The 21,162-nt window shown below is 36.7% G+C and overlaps 1 protein-coding gene across 3 annotated transcripts in view; it reads right to left on the bottom strand.

The window, feature by feature from the left end:
- The window catches only part of EPS15 (epidermal growth factor receptor pathway substrate 15), a 181,413-nt gene that overhangs the window by 90,443 nt on the left and 69,808 nt on the right, over nt 1-21,162 (bottom strand). For 2 of the 3 annotated variants that reach the window (XM_028489404.2, XM_028489405.2), the window contains 4 exons: nt 15,989-16,189; nt 14,997-15,142; nt 13,238-13,394; nt 8,925-9,010 (listed from right to left, as the gene is read on the bottom strand). In XM_028489404.2, the coding sequence (XP_028345205.1) occupies nt 8,925-9,010; nt 13,238-13,394; nt 14,997-15,142; nt 15,989-16,189 (590 nt within the window). The remainder of the gene's footprint in view (nt 1-8,924; nt 9,011-13,237; nt 13,395-14,996; nt 15,143-15,988; nt 16,190-21,162) is intronic. The other variant, XM_024119749.3, reaches the window with a different exon arrangement.

The following is a 21,162-nucleotide window of genomic DNA, read 5'->3' as shown; positions in this document are numbered from 1 at the left end:
AGCCATGAAACCTTCAAAACTGCTTTGCCACATGGAGACCAAGCACCCTGCATTAAAAAACAAGCCTTTGGAGTTTTTCAAAAGGAAAAAATGTGAACATGAAAAACAGAAGCAATTATTGAAGGCCACCACTTCATCAAATGTGTCTGCACTGAGAGCATCATTCTTAGTGGCTAACCGCATTGCTAAAGCTAAGAAGCCTTTTACTATTGGTGAAGAGTTGATCCTGCCTGCTGCTAAGGACATCTGTCATGAACTTTTAGGAGAGGCTGCAGTTCAAAAGGTGGCACGTGTTCCTCTTTTGGCTAGCACCCTAACTAGACAAATTGATGAAATAGCAGAGGATATTAAGGCACAATTGTTAGAGAGGATTAATGAGTCACTGTGGTATGCAATACAGGTTGACAAGTCTCCCAATGTTGACAACAAGGCAACAATGCTTGTTTCTGTGTGATATATTTTTCAGGAGGATGTGCATGAGGATATGTTATGTGCACTTTCGTTGCCAACCAACACCACAGCTGCAGAACTATTCAAGTCTTTGAATGATTACATATCAGGAAAACTGAATGGGTCATTTTGTGTCGGTATATGCATGGGCGGAACAGCTGCCATGACTGGACAGCCTTCTGGTTTCACTACTCAGGTCAAAGGGGTTGTTTCTGAATGTGAGTCTACGCACTCTGTCATCCATAGAGAAACGCTGGGTAGTGGAAAAATGTCACCTGAGCTTAACAGTGTTTTGCAGGATATCATTAAAATTATCAACCAAAGTAAGGTACATGCCCTTAACTCACGTTTGTTCGCACAGCTCTGCAAGGAGATGGACGCAGAGCACACACATCTTCTCTTATACACAGAAGTGAGATGGCTTTCTAAAGGTAGATCACTGGCCAGAGCTTCTGTGTTAAGAGAGCTGCTCCAGAGATTTCTTTTAGAAAAACAGTCACCACTGGAAGCACATTTCAGTGCCACAGAATGGGTCACAAAACTTGCTTACTTGTGTGACATATTCAACCTGCTCAACCAACTCAATCTGTCACTTCAGGGGAGAACGACAACTGTGTTCAAGTTGGCAGAAAGAGTGGCTACATTCAAAGCCGAACTTGAATTATGGAGGCGACGAGTGAACACTGGGATTTTTGACATGTTTCAAACATTGGCAGAGATTTTGAAAGAGACTGAGCCAGGGCCTTCTTTCTCCCAGCTGGTGTATGATCACCTATCTCAGCTTTCAAAAGACTCTGAGCATTACTTCCCAACCACAAAAGACCCCCAAACTGGGAAGGAATGGATCTGCGACCCATCTGTGAATAAGCCAGGTGAATCGACTTTGTCCGTGCTAGAAAAGGATCAACTGGTTGAGATGGCAAATGACGGTGGCCTTAAAAGTATGTTTGAGACAACTTCAAATCTCCATATGTTCTGGATGAAAGCTAAGGCGGAATATCCTGAGATTGCCACAAAAAGCAATGAAAAGGCTGCTTCCATTTCCAACGTCCTATCTTTGTGAAGCAGGGTTTTCTGCAGTGACAGCAGCCAAAACTAGATTATGGAGTAGATTGGACATAAGCAACACACTTCGGGTGTCACTGTCTCCCGTCACCCCCAGATGGGACCATCTAGTTGAAGGAAAACAAGCTCAGGACTCCCACTGATTCTGCATTATGTTGAGCTGTATAATTATTTCCTTATATATTACAATGTAATAATAATAGAAATAAAGTACACAATAAATGTAATGCACTTGAATCATTCCAAAACCATCCCCCCTAACCCCGCACCCTGAGTCTGTGGAAAAACTGTCTTCCACAAAACCAGTCCCTGGTGCCAAAAAGTCTGGGGACTGCTGCTTTACAGTATCAAAGTGGGAGATGATCCTACTTTATTGTGGGAAGTAGCTAAGACAGAAGAATGGTCTGGATGCCAAGAGAGCACCGTGAAGGAAGAGATTTTACGCCATACTCAGAAAAGTGAACTGAGGTAAGGGCTAAAACTAGACAGAAAAAGCAGAAAGGACAGGACAGATTTCAACAATACTGAACAAATTATTTTCTCTATATATCTATTATATAAGCTATATATATTGTATCTATTACATAAGCTAAGCAGTAGGGATTAACAGTGAGCAAGCAAATAGTCCCTATGATTAAGAAGTACATAGTCTAGTGAGATATCCAAATAAAACAGACAATTATGCTATGACAAGTGTAAATTTAAAAACTATGTAAGATAGGCTCTTAAATAAGATTTGATAGGTATGGGGGTTGGGAAGGGGAAGGCTTCCAGAGGAAATAACATCTAAGGTGAGATCTGAAGGATGAGGAGGAGTTGATCAGGCAAAGGAGATGAAGAGGTAGGAATGATTTCAAGAAACATCTCAAAAATAGAAGAATAAAAATGAGAAGAAAAATCTCAGGTTTCTAGCTTGAGTGACAATAAATGGTGATGTCACTGAGAAAGGGAAATAAAAGAGACAAGGATAGCGGTCAGGGGAAAATTAGGAAGTCAGGTCCTACTGAACATTCAGATGAAAACACTAGTTGGGCAATGAAAAATATAGGTGTTCAGCTCAGGTGAGAGATCCAAGTATTTGATAAGATTATTTTAAAACCATTGCTTTCCCTTAAGTTAAAAATATTATACTAATTTAATCTGATTTATATAATTAAATCCCTATATAACAAATGTTGAAGGAATCATATAAAAAAATTTAAAGAAACAAATGACAGAAAGTCATCCTGCCTCAAGCTCCCAATGTCCTATATTTTTAACTAGAAACAATTTGGTGAACTAGGGAAGAAAACAACATCTCATTTTCTGACTGATAACAAAGAACATTCTTTACCCAACCACCTCTTGAGGTTATATATAGTTTTTTATACCTCCATTGATTTTCAACGCTCAGAACAAATTATTATTCTAAGAAACATTCCTGGGGCTTCCCTGGTGGCAGAGTGGTTAAGAATCCACCTGCCAATGCAGGGGACACGGGTTCAAGCCCTGGTCCGGGAAGAGCCCACATACCACGGAGCAACTAAGCCTGTGCACCACAACTACTGAGCCTGTGCTCTAGAGCCCATGAGCCACAACTACTAAGCCCACATGTCACAACTACTGAAGCCTGTGAGCTTAGAGACCGCACACCACAACGAAGAGTAGCCCCTGCTTGCCGCAGCTAGAGAAAGCCCGTGCGCAGCAACGAAGACCCAACGCAGCCAAAAGTAAATAAATAAAATAAAATAAACATTCCTTTCTTCATTATGCTTTTCCGTGTTTTCCAAATTTTTATGAGTATGTATTATAACCATCACTCAGGGGGGAAGAGCAGATCTTGTAAAGCACCATATTCATTACATTCTCATTACAGTACCATATTATGTATGTCGTTTATTTGTAGGTTTGATCCCTGGACTAAAATTAAATATCTTCAACTGAAAACCAAACAAATAAGAAGGAGCTAATCTTCTGTCAGATGACAATTTAGTAAAAGCCACAAACAAAATCTGTTTAAATTCTTTTTTCCTGTTTTGTAGTTATATACGTCACTGCCTGATATATTAATAAAAGATTTAAAGGCTAAAGAGTAATACCATTGCACAGAAAAAATAGTCATTCACAGTAACAAAAGCCAAGGTTTATAATGTAATGTGTTAAAGACTTGGTGGTAGTGACTTAATACAACCATTTACAAAACTGAATTTTAACAACCATAATTTTAGCATGGGTAGATCAGCCTTATTATGACATTACTGAAGTTGACAGATGATGGAAGTTTGCCTACACTGTAGATCTCACCTAAAATAAAAGCCTAGGGAAAATATTTTCACAAGTGTCAAGTATAAACGTATTACACATTTATAAAATGTGACTACAACTTAAAACTTAGTAAGGTTTTGAAGCACTATGATTTTCTTAATAAGACAGTCACAAAATGTTAGATTTTTTTTTTATGTGTTTAGCTGTAATTCACTATATAAGACTTCCACTAGTACAACTTAACATTAAGGTAGCTAGAAGTTAGTGAAAGCTCAGTTCATCAAAATGTAACTAATATAGTAAGTCCCTTACATACGAACAAGTTCCATTCCGAGAGCACATTTGTAAGTCCAATTTGTTCATAAGACCAACAAAGTTAGCCTAGGTACCCAGCTAACACAATCAGCTATATAGTACTGTACTGTAACAAGTTTATAATACTTTTCACACAAATAATACATGAAAAACAAAAAAAACACAAAAAATAAAGAAAACATTTTTAATCTTACAGTACAGTACCTTGAAAAGTATAGTAGTACAGTACAACAGCTGGCATACAGGGGCTGTTGGCAGTACCAGCTACATCACTGCTGCTTTTACACTTGCTTCCAGACATCCTGGGCTTGAAACAAAGATACTGTACTACTGTACTCTATAAGTATTGTAAAGTACACAAAAGCACAACCACTTGTAGAGGATGCACACACATGTCAATGTACGCCAGACACATGAACTAACTTATGTGACTGGACATGTGAACACATGTTCACATCTTTGAAAGTTTGCAACTTGAAGGTTCATATGTAGGGGACTTACTGTATTACAAGTGTTTGTATCGGCAAGAACATTTTATGTATGATGCTCTACTTCCTGTTAAAACTCATTACAAAAACATTTCATAAGTAAAATAACTACTGTTGAAATCAAGCAAGCCCTAGAATACTGGGGTATGTGTCTATTTTCATAGGCTTGAGAGGCACAGATGACAAGTATTTTCAAATCTAGCTACTATTTTTAAAAATTTTTTAAATTAATTAATTAATTTATTTATTTTTGGCTGTGTTGGGTCTTTGTTTCTGTGTGAGGGCTTTCTCTAGTTGCGGCAAGTGGGGGCCACTCTTCATCACAGTGCGCGGGCCTCTCACTATCGTGGCCTCTCTTGTTGCGTAGCACAGGCTCCAGACGCGTAGGCTCAGTAGTTGTGGCTCATGGGCCTAGCTGCTCCACGGCATGTGGGATCTTCTCAGACCAGGGCTCGAACCCATGTCCCCTGCATTGGCAGGCAGATTCTCAACCACTGCACCACCAGGGAAGCCCCAAATCTAGCTACTATTAAATGCACATTTCTCATAAAGCAAGCAAAAATGCTAATGGACTGTTTATAGACCATATGAAATGAAGTCTATACACCATTATAGACTGAGTAATCAAATGTTTACTTTTTTTTCAAACCAAAGTAAAAATGTTCTAAATCTTAATGAAAAGCTGTCTTATATAATAGAAAAAAATGTAGAACTAGAACTATACAACCAGGTTTGGGTGCCAGCCAGCACTTTTGCTGACCTGATGTACGACTTTGATTTTTTTTCCCCCATGAGTAAAAAAGAAATTGGATTATGTAATCTCCAAGGGTTTGTTTTCGTTTCTTTGTTTTTTGATTCCAATACGAAAAGCTTTATGTAATAGGCAAAGGCCAATTTTTGATCTGGAAATAGAATTTGGTAGAATTCAGTAGAAGGCAGATAAGTCAAAACTAAACAATCCCGTTTAAAAAGGTGCCCAGACTAAGGTTACAGAATGTCAAGACATACTGTTCAAACTGGCAGATGATACTAAGGGTGATCACTAAAATTACTGTGGATTTGAAGCTATACTGCTTTCTACTGACATTTACTCTCAGAATTCATTCCTCCTTCTGGCAGAATTTTCATGTGGGGATACCCCCTCCTCCATGTGGTCTCGGTGGCAAACTAGCCCCCCACCCCCGACCCCGCAGCCCAGGACAGAGCTCATGACAAATCAGCAAACAATACAACCTTGGCCACTGACTGTTTCAGTAGGTAGGACCCTAAACCAGTCTATCAGATTGAATCTTAGGATTTGTTCAGGAACCGCCACAAGAGAGTAACTCCACTAGATCTGAAGTAACAGGTACATGAGACTCAGATGTGCAATAACCCCCTTGACAACATAACAGGAAAGCCTATCTGAGAATGGAACCATGCAGTGGAAGTGCAAACAAGAAATGGAGAGAGCAAGAGAACTGATTATATCATTTGAGCTCCAGTACGAAGCTATGCTTTAAGCCATCCCTACCTCTAGGAGGTCTTAGTTCACAAGTAAATAAATTCACTCTCACTTAGTCTAGGTTGAGTTCTTTCTTGCAACTGAAAAAAATCATAATTAAGTTTCTCTACAATAATCTCAATGTAGTCTCATGGATGAGGAAAGATCTTTCCCAAGTTCTTGCCATATAACCCAGCTAAATCATTTAATCCCCTTATGTCTCAATATCATCAACAAAATAAAGTATCAGCCATTATCTGCTTTAAAGTGTTGTGAAGGTTAAAAAAAAATGTTTGTGTAAGTCAAATGATATTTAAATCCAATGCCCTGTGGATGGAAAAATGGTCTCACTTTTTAAAAAGTAATTTTAGGAGGTCATTTTTACAATGAGTATTACTTTAAAAAGTTTCTAGGGAACAAGAGAATTAGGAAATACCAATAGGACCTGCTGTATTTAGATTCAAATCTAATTGTATTCAAGCCTGTTTCTACACAGTACGTGAGTATAAGAAAGAAAATCCAACTCCAAATCAAGCAGTCCTGAGATCAGGTATGAGTTCTATTGCTTACAGGTTTGTATGACTTTGGGTAAAATAACCTAAGCATCTTAACTCCGTACCTATAAAACAGAACAGTAATATCTATCTCAAGTTACAAGGTTTTTGTGAGGATCAAATGAGATAACAAGTTATGAAAGCTCTTGGCATGGTGTCTGCATTTAACATTCCTTCCATACAATGTATTAAATAATAATTTTTTCCTATTGTTATTCAAATGTCTGAAGTTGGAGGAAAACTGTATTTCAGGGGAAAGGGAGGGGCAAATTAGGAGTTTGGGACTAACATATACACACTACTCTATATAAAATAGATAACCAACAAGCACCTACTATATAGCACAGGGAACTACACTCAATATTTTGTAATAATCTATAAGGGAAAAGAATCTTAAAAAGAATAGGTATATATATGTACAACTGAACCACTCTGCTGTACACCTGAAACTAACACAACATTGTAAATCAACTATACTTCAACAAAAGTAAATTTTTAAAAAACTTCAAAAAAAAAGAAAACTGTATTTCATTCGTTCCAAGATATATTGATACCTATTTCACTATCCAGAATCACATAGTACCTTATAGTTGTTGGAATGCCATTGTTTATTTGGCAGTGGTTTTTTCTTTTTTCAGTGCTACATAATAGTGCATCCTGCAGTTAAAGGTTGCCTTAGATTTATTTATTATTTTTTTAAACACATTATTAGAGTATAATTGCTTTACAATGGTGTGTTAGTTTGTGCTTTATAACAAAGTGAATCAGCCATACATATACATATATTCCCATATCTCCTCCCTCTTGTGTCTCCCTCCTACCCTTCCTATCCCACACCTCTAGGCGGTCACAATGCACCGAGCTCATCTCCCTGTGGCTGCTTCCCACTAGCTATCTATTTTGCATTTAGTAGTGTATATATGTCCAAGTCCATGCCACTCTCTCACTTTGTCCCAGCTTACCCTTCCCCCTCCCCGTGTCCTCAAGTACATTCTCTATGTCTGTGTCTTTATTCCCGTATTGCTGGTAAGTTCTTCAGAACCCATTTTTTTTTTTTAGATTCCATATATGTGTGTTAGCATATGGTATTTGTTTTTCTCTTTCTAACTTACTTCACTACGTATGACAGACTCTAGGTCCATCCACCTCACTACAAATAACTCAAATTTGTTCCTTTTTATGGCTGAGTAATATTCCATTGTATACATGTGCCACATCTTCTTTATCCATTCATCTGTCAATGGACATTTAGGTTGGTTCCATGTCCTGGCTATTGTAAACTGTGCTGCAGTAAACATTGTGGTACATGTCTCTCTCTGAATTATGGTTTTCTCAGGGTATATGCCCAGTAGCGGGATTGCTGGGTCATATGGTAGTTCTAGTTTTCGATTTTTAAGGAACCTCCGTACTGTTCTCCATAGTGGTTGTATCAATTTACATTCCTACCAACAGTGCAGGAGGGTTCCCTTTTCTCTACACCCTTTCCAGCATTTATTGTTTCTAGATTTTTTGATAATGGCCATTCTGACTAGTGTGAGGTGATACCTCATTGTAGTTTTTATTTGCATTTCTCTAATAATTAGTGATGTTGAGCATCTTTTCATGTGCCTCTTGGCCATCTGTATGTCTTCTTCGGTGAAATGCCTATTTAGGTCTTCTGCCCATTTTTTAATTGTATTGTTTGTTTCTTTGATATTGAGCTCCATGAGCTGTTTGTATATATCAGAAATTAATCCTTTGTCTGTTGCTTCATTTGCAAATATTTTCTCCCATTCTGAGGGTTGTCTTTTCATCTTGTTTATGGTTTCCTTTGCTGGGCAAAAGCTTTTAATTTTCATTAGGTCCCATTTGTTTATTTTCGTTTTTATTTTCATTACTCTAAGAGGTGGGTCAAAAAAGATCTTGATGTGGTTTATGTCAGAGAGTTTTTCCTGTTTTCCTCTATGAGTTTTATAGTGTCTGGTCTTACATTTAGGTCTTTAATCCATTTGGAGTTTATTTTTGTGTATGGTGTTAGGTAGTGTTCTAATTTCATTCTTTTACATGTAGCTAGCTGTCCAGTTTTCCCAGCACCATTTACCGAAGAGGCTGTCTTTTCTCCACTGTATGTTCTTGCTTCCTGTGTCGTAAATTAGGTGACCATATATGCATGGGTTTATCTCTGGGCTTTCTATTTGCCTTAGATTTAATAAGGTACACCGATTCCCATTTTAAGAACCATAGTACTTAAGCAAATAAAGTAGTACTTACCCAAGATATACATTAGAAACAGAAAAGAGTGTGTTCATGTATTTATATAATCTGGTATAATTTTACTTTACATACCTCTGTAGATCAACTATTTCATTGTTAAGGGTATCTAGTTCCTTAATAGCAGAGAAATCTGCGACAGGACTTGATCCTATGATGTTCTAAAAACAAAGAGTTCACAATTATAACATTATTACTATAAAATTGCATGTGGCAAAGCATTAAAAATGTTTAAGAGCACTATATGGATACATATTTTATGGTATTACTAACACTTTTAATTCACTTAAGAAAACACTATCTAGTACAATTTTACACACACACACACACACAGAGGCAGTTATATACTAAGACATTTTCCCTTAAACTCTCTAAAAGCTGTTGTTCTATAATATATACCACCACTTGAGATCCCAATGTCTTCATCGCATGATCTTAGCCTGTCTAGAATGTTGCAGTAAAGCAGATATCAGATTTATAAACTAATTCCTCCACTGAAGCATAAATTTCTTGGGGAGGTGAATTGTGATTTATTTGTATTTGTATTAAATAAATGGTGGTTGATTTTATTTAATTCAACAAGTATTTACTTTTATTAAATGCTTTCAGTGTCTATTTAAAGTAAAACCAACCGCTCAGCATGTTCCATAATAAATATTAATATCACCATACATGAAACTGTCTTATATGACATCCTTTACATATGGTTTTCTTTCAATAATGGAGGTGTCAAAATTAGTCTCTGAATGGTATTTGTATTTAGAAAACCTAGCTGGGTTTATTCTGGGCTCTGCTGTTTTACTAGCTGCATGATCTTCACTGCACAACAGGGAAATAATCTCTGCCCTGCCCACTTTAAAAATTAAATAAGTGTTGCATATGAAGTCCCTCTACAAACTTTATGTTATTTTATAAATGTAAGCTATTATTATACTTAACTTCCTCAACAGAATATGCTCTTGAAAGTTGGAAAGGCTCCCAATGACTTGCTTCCACCCTGGCTCAGTCGCCTTTGTGAACCATTTTTGATGCCTTATATAGCTGGCTGAAGTCAAGGCAAAAAGATAACTGCTCCTTCAAACACTTGACCTACACCCAATGCTACAACCAAACTGACAAATAACAGGATGATCATCATTAGCAAATGTTAAAACTGAGGCCTAAACATGTAAAACTAAGATATATTGAGGACCTTATTAGCAGAACATAAAACTTAGTATTATACTTATGTTGCTGTGAACTTAAGGTATGTCACCAACTTGCACAACAGAAGAAGAAACCTAAAAGTTCACAGTATCCTATCTGCTCACATTTATATAATGGTTTACAAATTTACTAAGTACTAATCTGAAAACTGGTCTGTAGGTAGGGCAGATATTATTATTAACCCCATTTTAGAGCTAAGGAAACATATTAAATGACGTGCTTAAAGTTGAACCCAGCTAGCTAATAGGCTATATTGATCAGGAGACTTCTAATCAAATTCAAGTGCTATTTCATATTATGCCCCTTGGCACCTGCATATTAAGATCATTTAGGTAAATGAAACCATTACCCTAAAAGCCAACTTGATAAACAGGTATATCAATAAAATGTGGCAAATAATTCCTTCTATATTTCTTTATGCTATACTGCATAACCGTCCTCATATGTTTTGTTTTGTTTTGACTATCAATACCAAAACTCATCCGTTAGGATTCAATTAACGCTATTCTCAATTTTATATTAATTACAGATTTGTACCAAATATGCCTCTTACTATGTTTTACTATTATGTGTTTCACTGACACATAGACCCTTATCATTCTAAAAAGTCAGAAATTTTAAAGTGGGTTTCTGAATGTGACAAGTATTTACTAGGATTTTAACTCTGCCCAAACTTGACTTATGAGCTAATTAAGCCTGGCCAGACAATTTGAAAGGAGAACAAAATGAAAAATTAGCACTTAGTCTCACTTTTATCACCAAGAGTAACTTACATCACGTAAGTGCTACTGAGAAATTTGCTATCAGAGGTGCAAGCAAACCAAGAAACTCAGGACTCCCATACCTGTTCTGTCACTCTAACTCAAAAAAAGTGATTCACATTTGACAGTCTTTCACTATTAAAAATATCATCAAATAAGAAGAGTGAGACAAATTAGTTTAACTTCAAACAAGTTATAAGGTAATACCATAGATGACTCCAGAATGAAGATTAGTGTACTTAGTTGGTACTGATAAGTGTACTTGTGTCACTCTCAATTGCTGACACAAAAAGTAAACTCCTGTTCTAGAGCAATAAAATAACATGCAATCAGGAAGCACAGAAAAAGTTCAGCTAACAGTATATAAAGTATAAGAAGGGCATATGAAGAAAAATCTACCATGTCCCCTTCTTGCAAAATATTTTCTCTCACCCTGTTTTGTGTATTACACAAAAATTCCACTTCGGTGATTTTAAGTGGATCAGAGAGCTTAGGGAAGGCAAGTTAAAATGCACACAAGGACCAAGTGACAGACATGTAACAGAAGCATGCTGTTTAGGTATTTTCTCTGCATTAACTTTGAGGCATAAACAACCTCTAATTTCAAAATGTATCTTGTAAACCAAAAACCGTAATGCTAAAAAAGGCATAAAGTAAAGCTCTAACCTTGAGAGAGTAGAGTTAAGAAACTGACAGTACAAGAAAGGCGAAAAGCAGAGTGCTGCAGAATGGAAAAAATAGTCCAAACTAGAAAAAACACAGAAAGGAAAGCAACATTCAAAAAAGGATTAGTCAAAGCTGCAAAAAAATGCAGTTCTAAAAAAATTAGATTATAAAGAGAAAAGAGATTATTTGAAAGACAAAACAAACGCAAATTTTAATTTTTAAGGTTAAAATTTTTGGTTATAGATAAGACAACAGTGATAAAATCCCATTTTAATGAATAATACTGATATCTGACATGGACGAAAGTATCTATGCTCTAGTGAATGGACTTCAGTAAATCTACTTAATTGAAAATTCTGTATAGCAGATGCAACTCCAAGTGCCTACTAATGTTACAGAGACTTCAATGAACATACAATTTGCTTCAGAAAGTTCTGCTGTATGTGTATTTTGTGTTGGTGGGAGACTCTGTGGGTATAAAATGAAGGCAGCAAGGAAAAAAAGCAGTCTACATAGGTGAAAGATGAAACAACACAGAGTTCCATAACTGAGATACAGTTAGAGCAGGGGGCATAAATACAAATTTGTAACCTTTATCTTTCTGGGTGGCATCACTTTTAGCCTTCTCTACAACTTAGGGAACCCATGTCCTACATCAAAATAAATCTCAGAAATTCACAAAATGCTCCCCCCAAAACACTCACAAAGCAGATAAAATCAAGTAGTTACTTAATGTGAAAATAAGAATAAAAACTCTTATATGTAACTTCTATACTTAGTGGCTATAAATTTCCATTTAGTTGACTTAGAAAAAAATCCAATTTTGACTGTTACTAGATTTGTTAAAATGGGATTTTTTAACCTATGTGAAAAAATTAATGCAAGACATTCTACCGACATTTTAAAGGGAACTCTCCTGATACCAAATATGTGACAACTCCTATATATGTAACTCTGAAGAATCACCACATCCATGGTTACTTTGTAGGTCACAAGATACTTAAAGACACAAAGTATGGAGGGCAAACAGCCACTGGAGCATGCAAGTCCTTTTAAAGCTCTATTATAAGGCCAAGATATTATAAACCACAATATTAGGAAGGGTTTCTAGATGAGAAGAGAAAAATCAAGGTACAGCATTACTGAACCATGTAGTTTTGAAAATTCCCACTGCTGGCCAGAACCAAAAGTAGCTAAAACCTGTTTCTAGTTGTTCAGATATGAAATTCGGTTGTATGCTCAGGAATAGAGGGTCATCTATATGGCAAAAACCACACAGACTTTTCCTCAACAAGTTTTTCTTTTCTTTTTTTTTTTTATGTAAAATTGACAACAAGCAATCATAATCTCCTAGATTTTGTTTTCAAATCTGTATTGTTTTCTCCAAGAGTGAATTATCAAATGAAATGCAATAATTTAATTCTTATACGTTTCATTTTAAATTTACACTCTATTCATAAAAATTAATTCACAAATCCACAGGGGAAAAACAAGACCACATTTTCCAGTTTTAAGACTGGAAAGTATGGTTGTCATATGTGTAATGAATGGTGGGATAAAGGAGCTGTAGCCCAAGGATATCATACAAGGTATTCTAACATATTTATAGGCACAAATTAAACCGCAAACAGTATACTGCTCTGTTTCTAGCCAGATACATTTTCTCCACTATTCCATACAAATCGATTCTGTCACCTGACATAGCATTTGTTCTTTTCTGTTAATGCATTAAGGTTTTCTTTTAAGTTGTCTTACCTTTTGTAAAGTGGCCCTATCTGATGGTGGAATCATATCAGGAGTAAGAATGTGAGGAGGATCAATGCCCTTTATTAACTTTTGATTGATTAAGTGAAAAGCCAAGGCAAACTGATCTTTTGAAAGCTTCCCACAGTCCTTTGTGTCACATAATGCCCTGTACAAATAAACAAAATGAGCAGTATGTAAATGTCACAATTATCATTCTAAAAATCCAGGGGAAAATTAATATGACTGTGTAGCTTTGAAATAATCACCAATTGAATTACAAAATAAAGTCATACCAACTTATGGCTAGCCAAAAACTCACAAATGTTAGAAGAGAGATATCGGCTAAAATGGTAAGAAAAAGAGACTGTTCACCTTGGTGCTGAGCAGGGCCCTCTAATTTGGGTTTGCTCTGTGCTTTCTTACCAATTTCCAGAACCACTACGGAGTAAAAGCTGTGGTGGGCCAAAGAATTCCAACATTCTCTACTCCCAACGTTTTCAACATTAAAACATGTTAAAAATGAAACCTAAGTTTCAACAAATTTGGTTCGTTAGTGGCATTAGAATGATTCTAAAACAAGCAAAATACTCCATGTCAGCTTGTTTCCTACAATTTTTGAAGTAGGAGGATGTCGGGATCACCGTCAAAGAAAAATAACAGCTGCAAATGGAGATCATGTGTGGAGAGAAGGCAGCAATCTGGAAACCTTTACAAAAATCACTTGAAGAGAAACAGCAAATGTTTTATTCTATTTGCTTCCCCCCCGCTTTTTTTAAGGTCAGCTTTCTAAAGTCCTGATCTGTTTGATTCTTTGAAAACCAATGTGGCCTGATGAAAAGACTATGGGCTACGGTGTCAAAGAAACCTTAAATTCCAGCTTTTCTACTTATTTCTTCTTGTGACATTGGCCATATTTTTTAACCTCTCCAAGCCTTAGTTTCTTCATCTATAAAGTGGAGATTACACCTATCTTGCAAGGTTACTGTGAGAATTAAAGACAAAGTACATAAAAAGTCTGGGCATAATGGCAAGCCCATGACAGCAGCCATTTATTCAGCATAGTGCCTAGCCTAGGCACTTGAAAGTGGCAGCTATCACTAGTTACATATATTTAATCTTTCCCAGTCTTGGGTTCTTGTTCCTTTTAAGGCAGATCTGTTGTCCTTTGTTCTTTTCTAAGTTCCTCTTTGCAACTATATGGTTCCACTTCTGATGTTTGCTGCCCCTTGAAAACCTCATGATAACTAACCTCAGTATAGTCAGGTGGATTGGCAGCAGGCACCCTATAAAAAGCATTTTCATTATATTATCTCATTTAATGTGAAATTCACTAGAGACACTAAAGTTTGTCATTTTTTAAGGACCAAGTGTATAGTTCCCACGTAAAGGTATAAAAGTATACATATACCCTATAGAAAGAATTATACAAGTATACCTTGAAGATTCTGGGTTTGTTTTATATTGTTTCAATTTCAGAATTTTGGATTCTCCTTTAAAAACTGAAGTTTAATTAGTTGATACAAACCAATGCTGGATTTTAACATTCTAATAACCATTAACTGACACCGTCAATCTAATAAAACTATAGGTAACCCATTCTCAAGCTGTTGTCCACTATCCAGAAGAAATCATCAGACTTAAATTTTTCTCTACAAAGAATTCTAAACAAAAACTGTCCTACTTACAAATGCCTAAAAATAAGAATCTACAAAACTAGAGTTGATACAAACCACATTTGTTTTTTAAATCAACTTAAATAAAGTCTTACCAAATATGGGCTAGTAAGGCAGAAGGTAAACCTGTCTTCAGGAAGATTTCACGGACTTCCAATCCAGACACAAATCCATCCATATCTTTATCAGTTTTCAAGAAGATTTCATCATATTTAGCTTTTTCTGCAGGGGATACAACCCACTACAGGAAAAAAATATATATATAGTATTTCCACCAAAATGAAACAAACTTTGAAGTGTCCCTCTTTCAGCCCATGACAGTAACTTTCACAAATTCTGTGCAATTCTACCCCACTAACTATAGCAACAGTGTGTCACTTCCATCACACCCCAACTGAAATGCTGTGATGAAGAGAAAATTACAGAATAAAAATATAGGTTAGCTATAGGGACTATACTTAAAGATGCCCATTTTACTTTTTTTTAAGTAATGAGTAAATTCAAGCACAGTTAACTCTTGACTTATGAATGACCACATTAAGATGCGTAACTAGGAGAGTCTACATAAACAAAAGATTCAGATAATTCTAAATCTCCATTTTTTTATAGTTTCATTCCCCGTTCTTAACTGTAGCCAAACTGGCTGATTTGCATATTGTGTCATTATTTTCCATTACTCAACCTAACAAGAAGCAGGTTGTAGGAAAAAAAAGGCCTTGAACAACCCCAAATTGGAAAATTTGATCCCAAAGAATCAAGAGTTAACTAGAGATTAAACAAACAAAACATCTATTAACTTTGCCAGGGCAAGCATGCCAGATTAACATGGAGTATCTTCTTTCTCCAACTTTAATTCCAGGTAGATCAAGGCAAAGCCAATGAAACATCCATATGACCTAAGTAAGGCCAAATGCAGGAGAGGATTATCTGCCTTCTCTAGGACATCACATTATATAGGTTCAACCAGAGGGAGCTCTGAATTTTTGATCCCTTTGATTGCTCCTTCTATCTTCATCAAGCAATCAACTGTTAAATGCCATGCATTTTGTTTTTTTAAAAAAGTCCTTTAACACTGATAAATCTATACCTGTCTTAATGGTGCTTTGGTAGGTAAAATGCCTACAGGTGGTAAGGAGTGGTAAGGTTCCTTGGCTGATGTTGAAGAGGGGATCAACCGCACAGAGCGTGATATACTGACCGTTTTCCTCTTAGAAGGTGGCACCAAGGCTGGAGGCAAGGACACTGGCACAGGTTCTTTCTCCAATGCACAGTATACCAAAAACATGGCCTTCAAAACAGATGAACCAGGGTCATATATATTAAAATCATTTAACAACATCCACCCACGAACTGATTATTGTTCAACAAAAAAGCATCTTCAAGCTGCCTCAAATCCTTTTATTAAGAAATTAGGCTGGGAAGGAAAGAAAGAGGAAAAGAGGGAGAGATGAAAGGAAGGACGGAGAAAAGGAAATAAATCAAAACTAAGCAACTTTTAGGAAGATATCCTAAGCAGTAAAAACTTAGACACACACCCTTCATGTAAAGGTCTTGTAATGTCAAAAGAAAACAACCTGGGAAAAAAAAATATTTGCAGGGCTTCCCTGGTGGCGCAGTGGTTGAGAGTCCGCCTGCCGATGCGGGGGACACGGGTTTGCGCCCCGGTCTGGGAAGATCCCACATGCCGCGGAGCGGCTGGGCCTGTGAGCCATGGCCACCGAGCCTGCGCGTCCGGAGCCTGTGCTCCGCAACGGAAGAGGTCACAGCAGTGAGAGGTACGCGTACCACAAAAAAAAAAAAAAAAAAAAAAAAAAAAAAAATATATATATATATATATATATATATATATGCAAAGAAAGAATTAACTTCCCTAATATATAAAGAATACTTAGATATTAACAGAAAAAAAAACACAAAATGCAGTAGGCAAATGGGCTAAGAGTATTAAGAGATACTTTACAGAAAAGTATATATCACAAATGGCCCATCCTTTAACTTATAAAAATATGCTCACTTTCACTCCCAAGAAAACGGCAAGTTAAAACTATATGAAAATACCATTTTCCTTCTAATGGCAAAAGTCCAAAGTTTCATAACACAATTTGTTAGCTAGACTGGGCAAACAGGCACTCTCGTACATTGCTAGTGAGATATCAAACTGGTACCAAGACTACTGAAGGGTATTTTGGCAACATCTACCAAATTATTTATTTCCCTTTTGGCGCAGCAATCTGACATCTGGGAGTCTATCCTCAGATATCCTCTACCTGCCTGCATAGGAAATGCTGTATGAAATAGGTTTTTAATTATAGAATTGTTTGTAACAGCACCCAAGTGCTCATCAGCAAAGACTGGTTTTAAAAACTATGGTATACACATACAATGAAATACTATCAAACAAACCAACCCCCCACCCGCCCAAGAAAAAGCAAATCCATGGGAAATATTCTGTATCTTAACTTCGGCGGTACCTTCACAGATATATAAAATTGTCAAAACTCATCAAATTATATACTTAAATTGAATGCAGTTCATTGTACGTAAAGTAGTCCTTAATAAAGCTGACCAGAAAAAGAATCATGGAGCCCTCTATGTGAAAAGATATCCAAGATACTATGTTAACATGAAAAAAGTATAGCAGTGAACAGTGTGTATGTATAATAATAGTGTGTAACCTTTATGGTAAGGGGATAATAATTATTCATATCTGTTTCTCTTTCCATTAAGAAATTCTAGGAGGATAAACAAAAAAGGAAGGATAAATAAGAATATATAGAGTAGGTATAAATGGAGCAGTTAAGGGCAAGGATGGGACTAACATTTTTTTCCACTGAATATCTTCTTATATTGTACTGATTTCTGAACCACAAGAATGTATTACCTATTAAAATTATTTTAAATTACTAAATACAAAAAACCCCACAAACTTTCTATTTCCAAAAGCTTGAAACTCCAGAAAGAAAACAATCTGGCTAGCACATACTCTCAAACAAATTCACAATATATGTAATATTATTAGCTTGGCACTGAGCTAAAAGAAGTGACTAACATGCACATTAAAGGTCAGCATTCCTCTTGCTACAGATGGGAGTCATTTCCTGGAAAAGTGGACACTTGAAACAAAAAAGCTATGTCAGCCATCTGCTGCCAACAGACAACACAGTTTTTGAAAGTTAAAAAAATATATTACTAAGTTCATGTTGCCTTGAAAATAATTTTCCTTACAAAACTGAAGTCAAAAATTTTTCCACTAAATAAAATAGAAAAAGTGAACAGTATACGGTTGAATTATGCTTTTGTTTGTTTTCTTATTATATTGTACTTTATCCTAATCAAAGCATGTCATTGAAACAAATACAGCAACTAAATCAAATGATGTACAACGCCTGCCAAAAAAAAAAAAAAAAGTGGCCAGCAACTAGTTTTTAAACTGAAATGTACTATGTACTAGCAAATGCATTTGCACAGCTAGAGATAGACACTTAACTAAGAAGCATTTCATATATCTTTTTGATGATTTCAAGGTAAATGCATCAAAAATAAACCTAAGCTTACTCATGGATAGAGACAGCAGGAAAAGAGGGGGCTAGTTTCACTGCTGCAGTCAATTACCACTAGCTGTTCTCTTTCTTTGATTTTTTTTCATCCACTATGCTTTTAGGGAGTATTTCTCAAATTTCTGGCCATTGGAATCACCTGGAGGGCTTGTTAAAACACAGGTTTTTTGACACAACCCCAGAGATTCTTATTCAGTTGGTTTGAGGTACGGCCTGATAATTTGCATTTCTAATAAGTTAACTGGTGATGTTGACATTGTTTATGGGAGACCATACTTTGAGAACCAGTATTTTAGGAGTTTCCTAAGGAGTTTTGCTTGCTCGTAGGTCTACTCAGTCAGTTGAACTCCCAGTTTTAATTTCTAATAATAGCAAACTAGGATGAAAGTATCAGATGTTTGTTGTGTTTTCCAAGTAATACAGGTTTCCATCATAATTTAGTTCAACAAAACATTTACTGAAAAATTTCTAGCCAGCAGACACTGTGCTAGGCATTACAAATACAGAAGTGAAGAGATCTCTCATTTTTACAACCCAACAGAAGAAGCAGCAAACATGTAAAAAGTTAATTTCAGTGCAATGTGAACATGTTGAGAAAGAGAGAGACAGATGTGTAATAAATCTCCAAGTGCCAAAAACTCTTCACATAATGAGGATCCAACAAATGCTACTGACAAAAATTTAGACCACTTTCAGTCTAAGAACTTACCTGACAGAAAAATTTAAGACTTGGTAAGAATGTAAAAACCAATAGATAGATAGGAAGACAGAATACAAGGTAAAAGGAGCATGAGTCTACCTCTCCAAAGAGCAGAGAAGGATAAGAGGGAAATTATAGTGAAGAAACCTGGTGAACACCGCCTTAACCAAGCGATGAAGGTTAACATCACCAGCGAAGGCATGTGGACATCATGTAATCCCCCACCCCTGATAAATGCAACGAGAAAGATATTCTACATCTGTGGTACTCTTTCCAAAAACCCATACCCCCAGTCTAATCATGAGAAAAACACCAGACATACCCAGCTAGTACTCCTAGACAATGTCAAAGTTATTTAAAAAAAAAAAAAAAAAAAAAAGGGCTTCCCTGGTGGCGCAGTGGTTGCGGGTCCACCTGCCGATGCGGGGGGCGCGGGTTCGTGCCCCGGTCCGGGAGGATCCCGCGTGCCGCGGAGTGGCTGGGCCCGTGAGCCATGGTCGCTGGGCCTGCGCTTCCGGAGCCTGTGCTCCGCAACGGGAGAGGCCACAAAGGGGAGAGGTCCGCGTACCACAAAAAAAAAAAAAAAAAAAAAAAAGCAACACTGAGAAACTATCATAGACTAGAGAGACTAAGTAGACACAGCAATTAAATGTAGTGTGGTAGCCTAGAAGGGATCCTGGGACATAAAGGAAACACTGGTGAAATGCATATAAAGCCTAGAGTTCAATTAACAGTAATGTACCAATGTTGGTTTTAGTTTTGACATATGTACCAGGCAATGTAATATGGTAATAGTAGGGGAAGTGGGGTGAGGGGTACTGAGGAAATCTCTGTACTCTATCTGCAACTTTTCTGTAAATTTAAAACCATTCCAAAATTTAAAGTTTATTTTTTAAAAAACAAATAAACAAACAAAAAAACCCAGCATGACTGGGACTTCCCTGGTGTCACAGTGGTTAAGAATCCACCTGCCAATACAGGGGACATGGGTTCGATCCCTGGTCCGGAAAGATCCCACATGCCGCACAGCAACTAAGCCTGTGCATCACAACTACTGAGGCTGTGCTCTAGAACCTGCTAGCCACAACTACAAAGCCCACGCACCGCAACTACTGAAGCCCACGCACCTCTAGGGCTCGCATGCTACAACCACTGAAGCCTGCGCACCTAGAGCCCATGCTCCGTAACAAGAGAAGCCACTGCAATGAGAAGCCTGTGCACCACAACAAACAGTAGGCCCCGCTCGCCGCAACTAGAGAAAAGCCCACATTCAGCAACAAAGACCCAAGGCAGCAAAACAAAAACAAACAAACAAAAAAACCCAGCATGATCTAGAAGGCCCAGGCTCAGTCCTGGCTCTGCCACTAACTGATCTGCTTAGAGGAGCTAATTTACAGAATGTTGTCCAACTCTAAAAATCTATGAAAAAGCATAAGCATAAGCTCATTTACCAAATAGTAAATTACTAGATTTAGGGGTCTTCCCTTTAAGTTTGAAAGCCATGGTTTCCAGCTCAATAAAACCAAGAACTATTTCATAGAATAGGACTGCATACTGGTGGAACTCATCCCAACAAAGGGAACAATAAACTTTAACCTGATTATTAGTCACTTCCCTTGGTTCAATACCAATACCATAATTTTATATACATTTTGAGTTTTCAAACAAATACCAGAGAGGAAAATTTGGCCCATTTGCAAAATGTCCCCTTAATGCCCTGTCAGAGACTCTCCCCTAAGCTAAGTCAGAAGTAAAACTCAGGAAGATGTATTTCCAATATCCTTATTCTCTAATCATAGAATTCATCAAGGAGCAAATAGAATACCAATAATAGTCACAGACATTTAAAATAATCAACATTCAAGGATATAGCAATTATTTTTTTTCTTTTTTTTTAAACATCTTTATTGGAGTATAACTGTTTTACAATAGTGTGTTAGTTTCTCCTTTACAACAAAGTGAATCAGTTATACATATACATATGTTCCCATATCTCTTCCCTCT

Source organism: Physeter macrocephalus, chromosome 4, assembly GCF_002837175.3.
Source record: "Physeter macrocephalus isolate SW-GA chromosome 4, ASM283717v5, whole genome shotgun sequence".
Lineage (NCBI taxonomy): Eukaryota > Metazoa > Chordata > Mammalia > Artiodactyla > Physeteridae > Physeter > Physeter macrocephalus.
The sequence above is the reverse complement of the archived record's forward strand: the minus strand, read 5'-3'. Positions and strand labels throughout refer to the sequence as shown.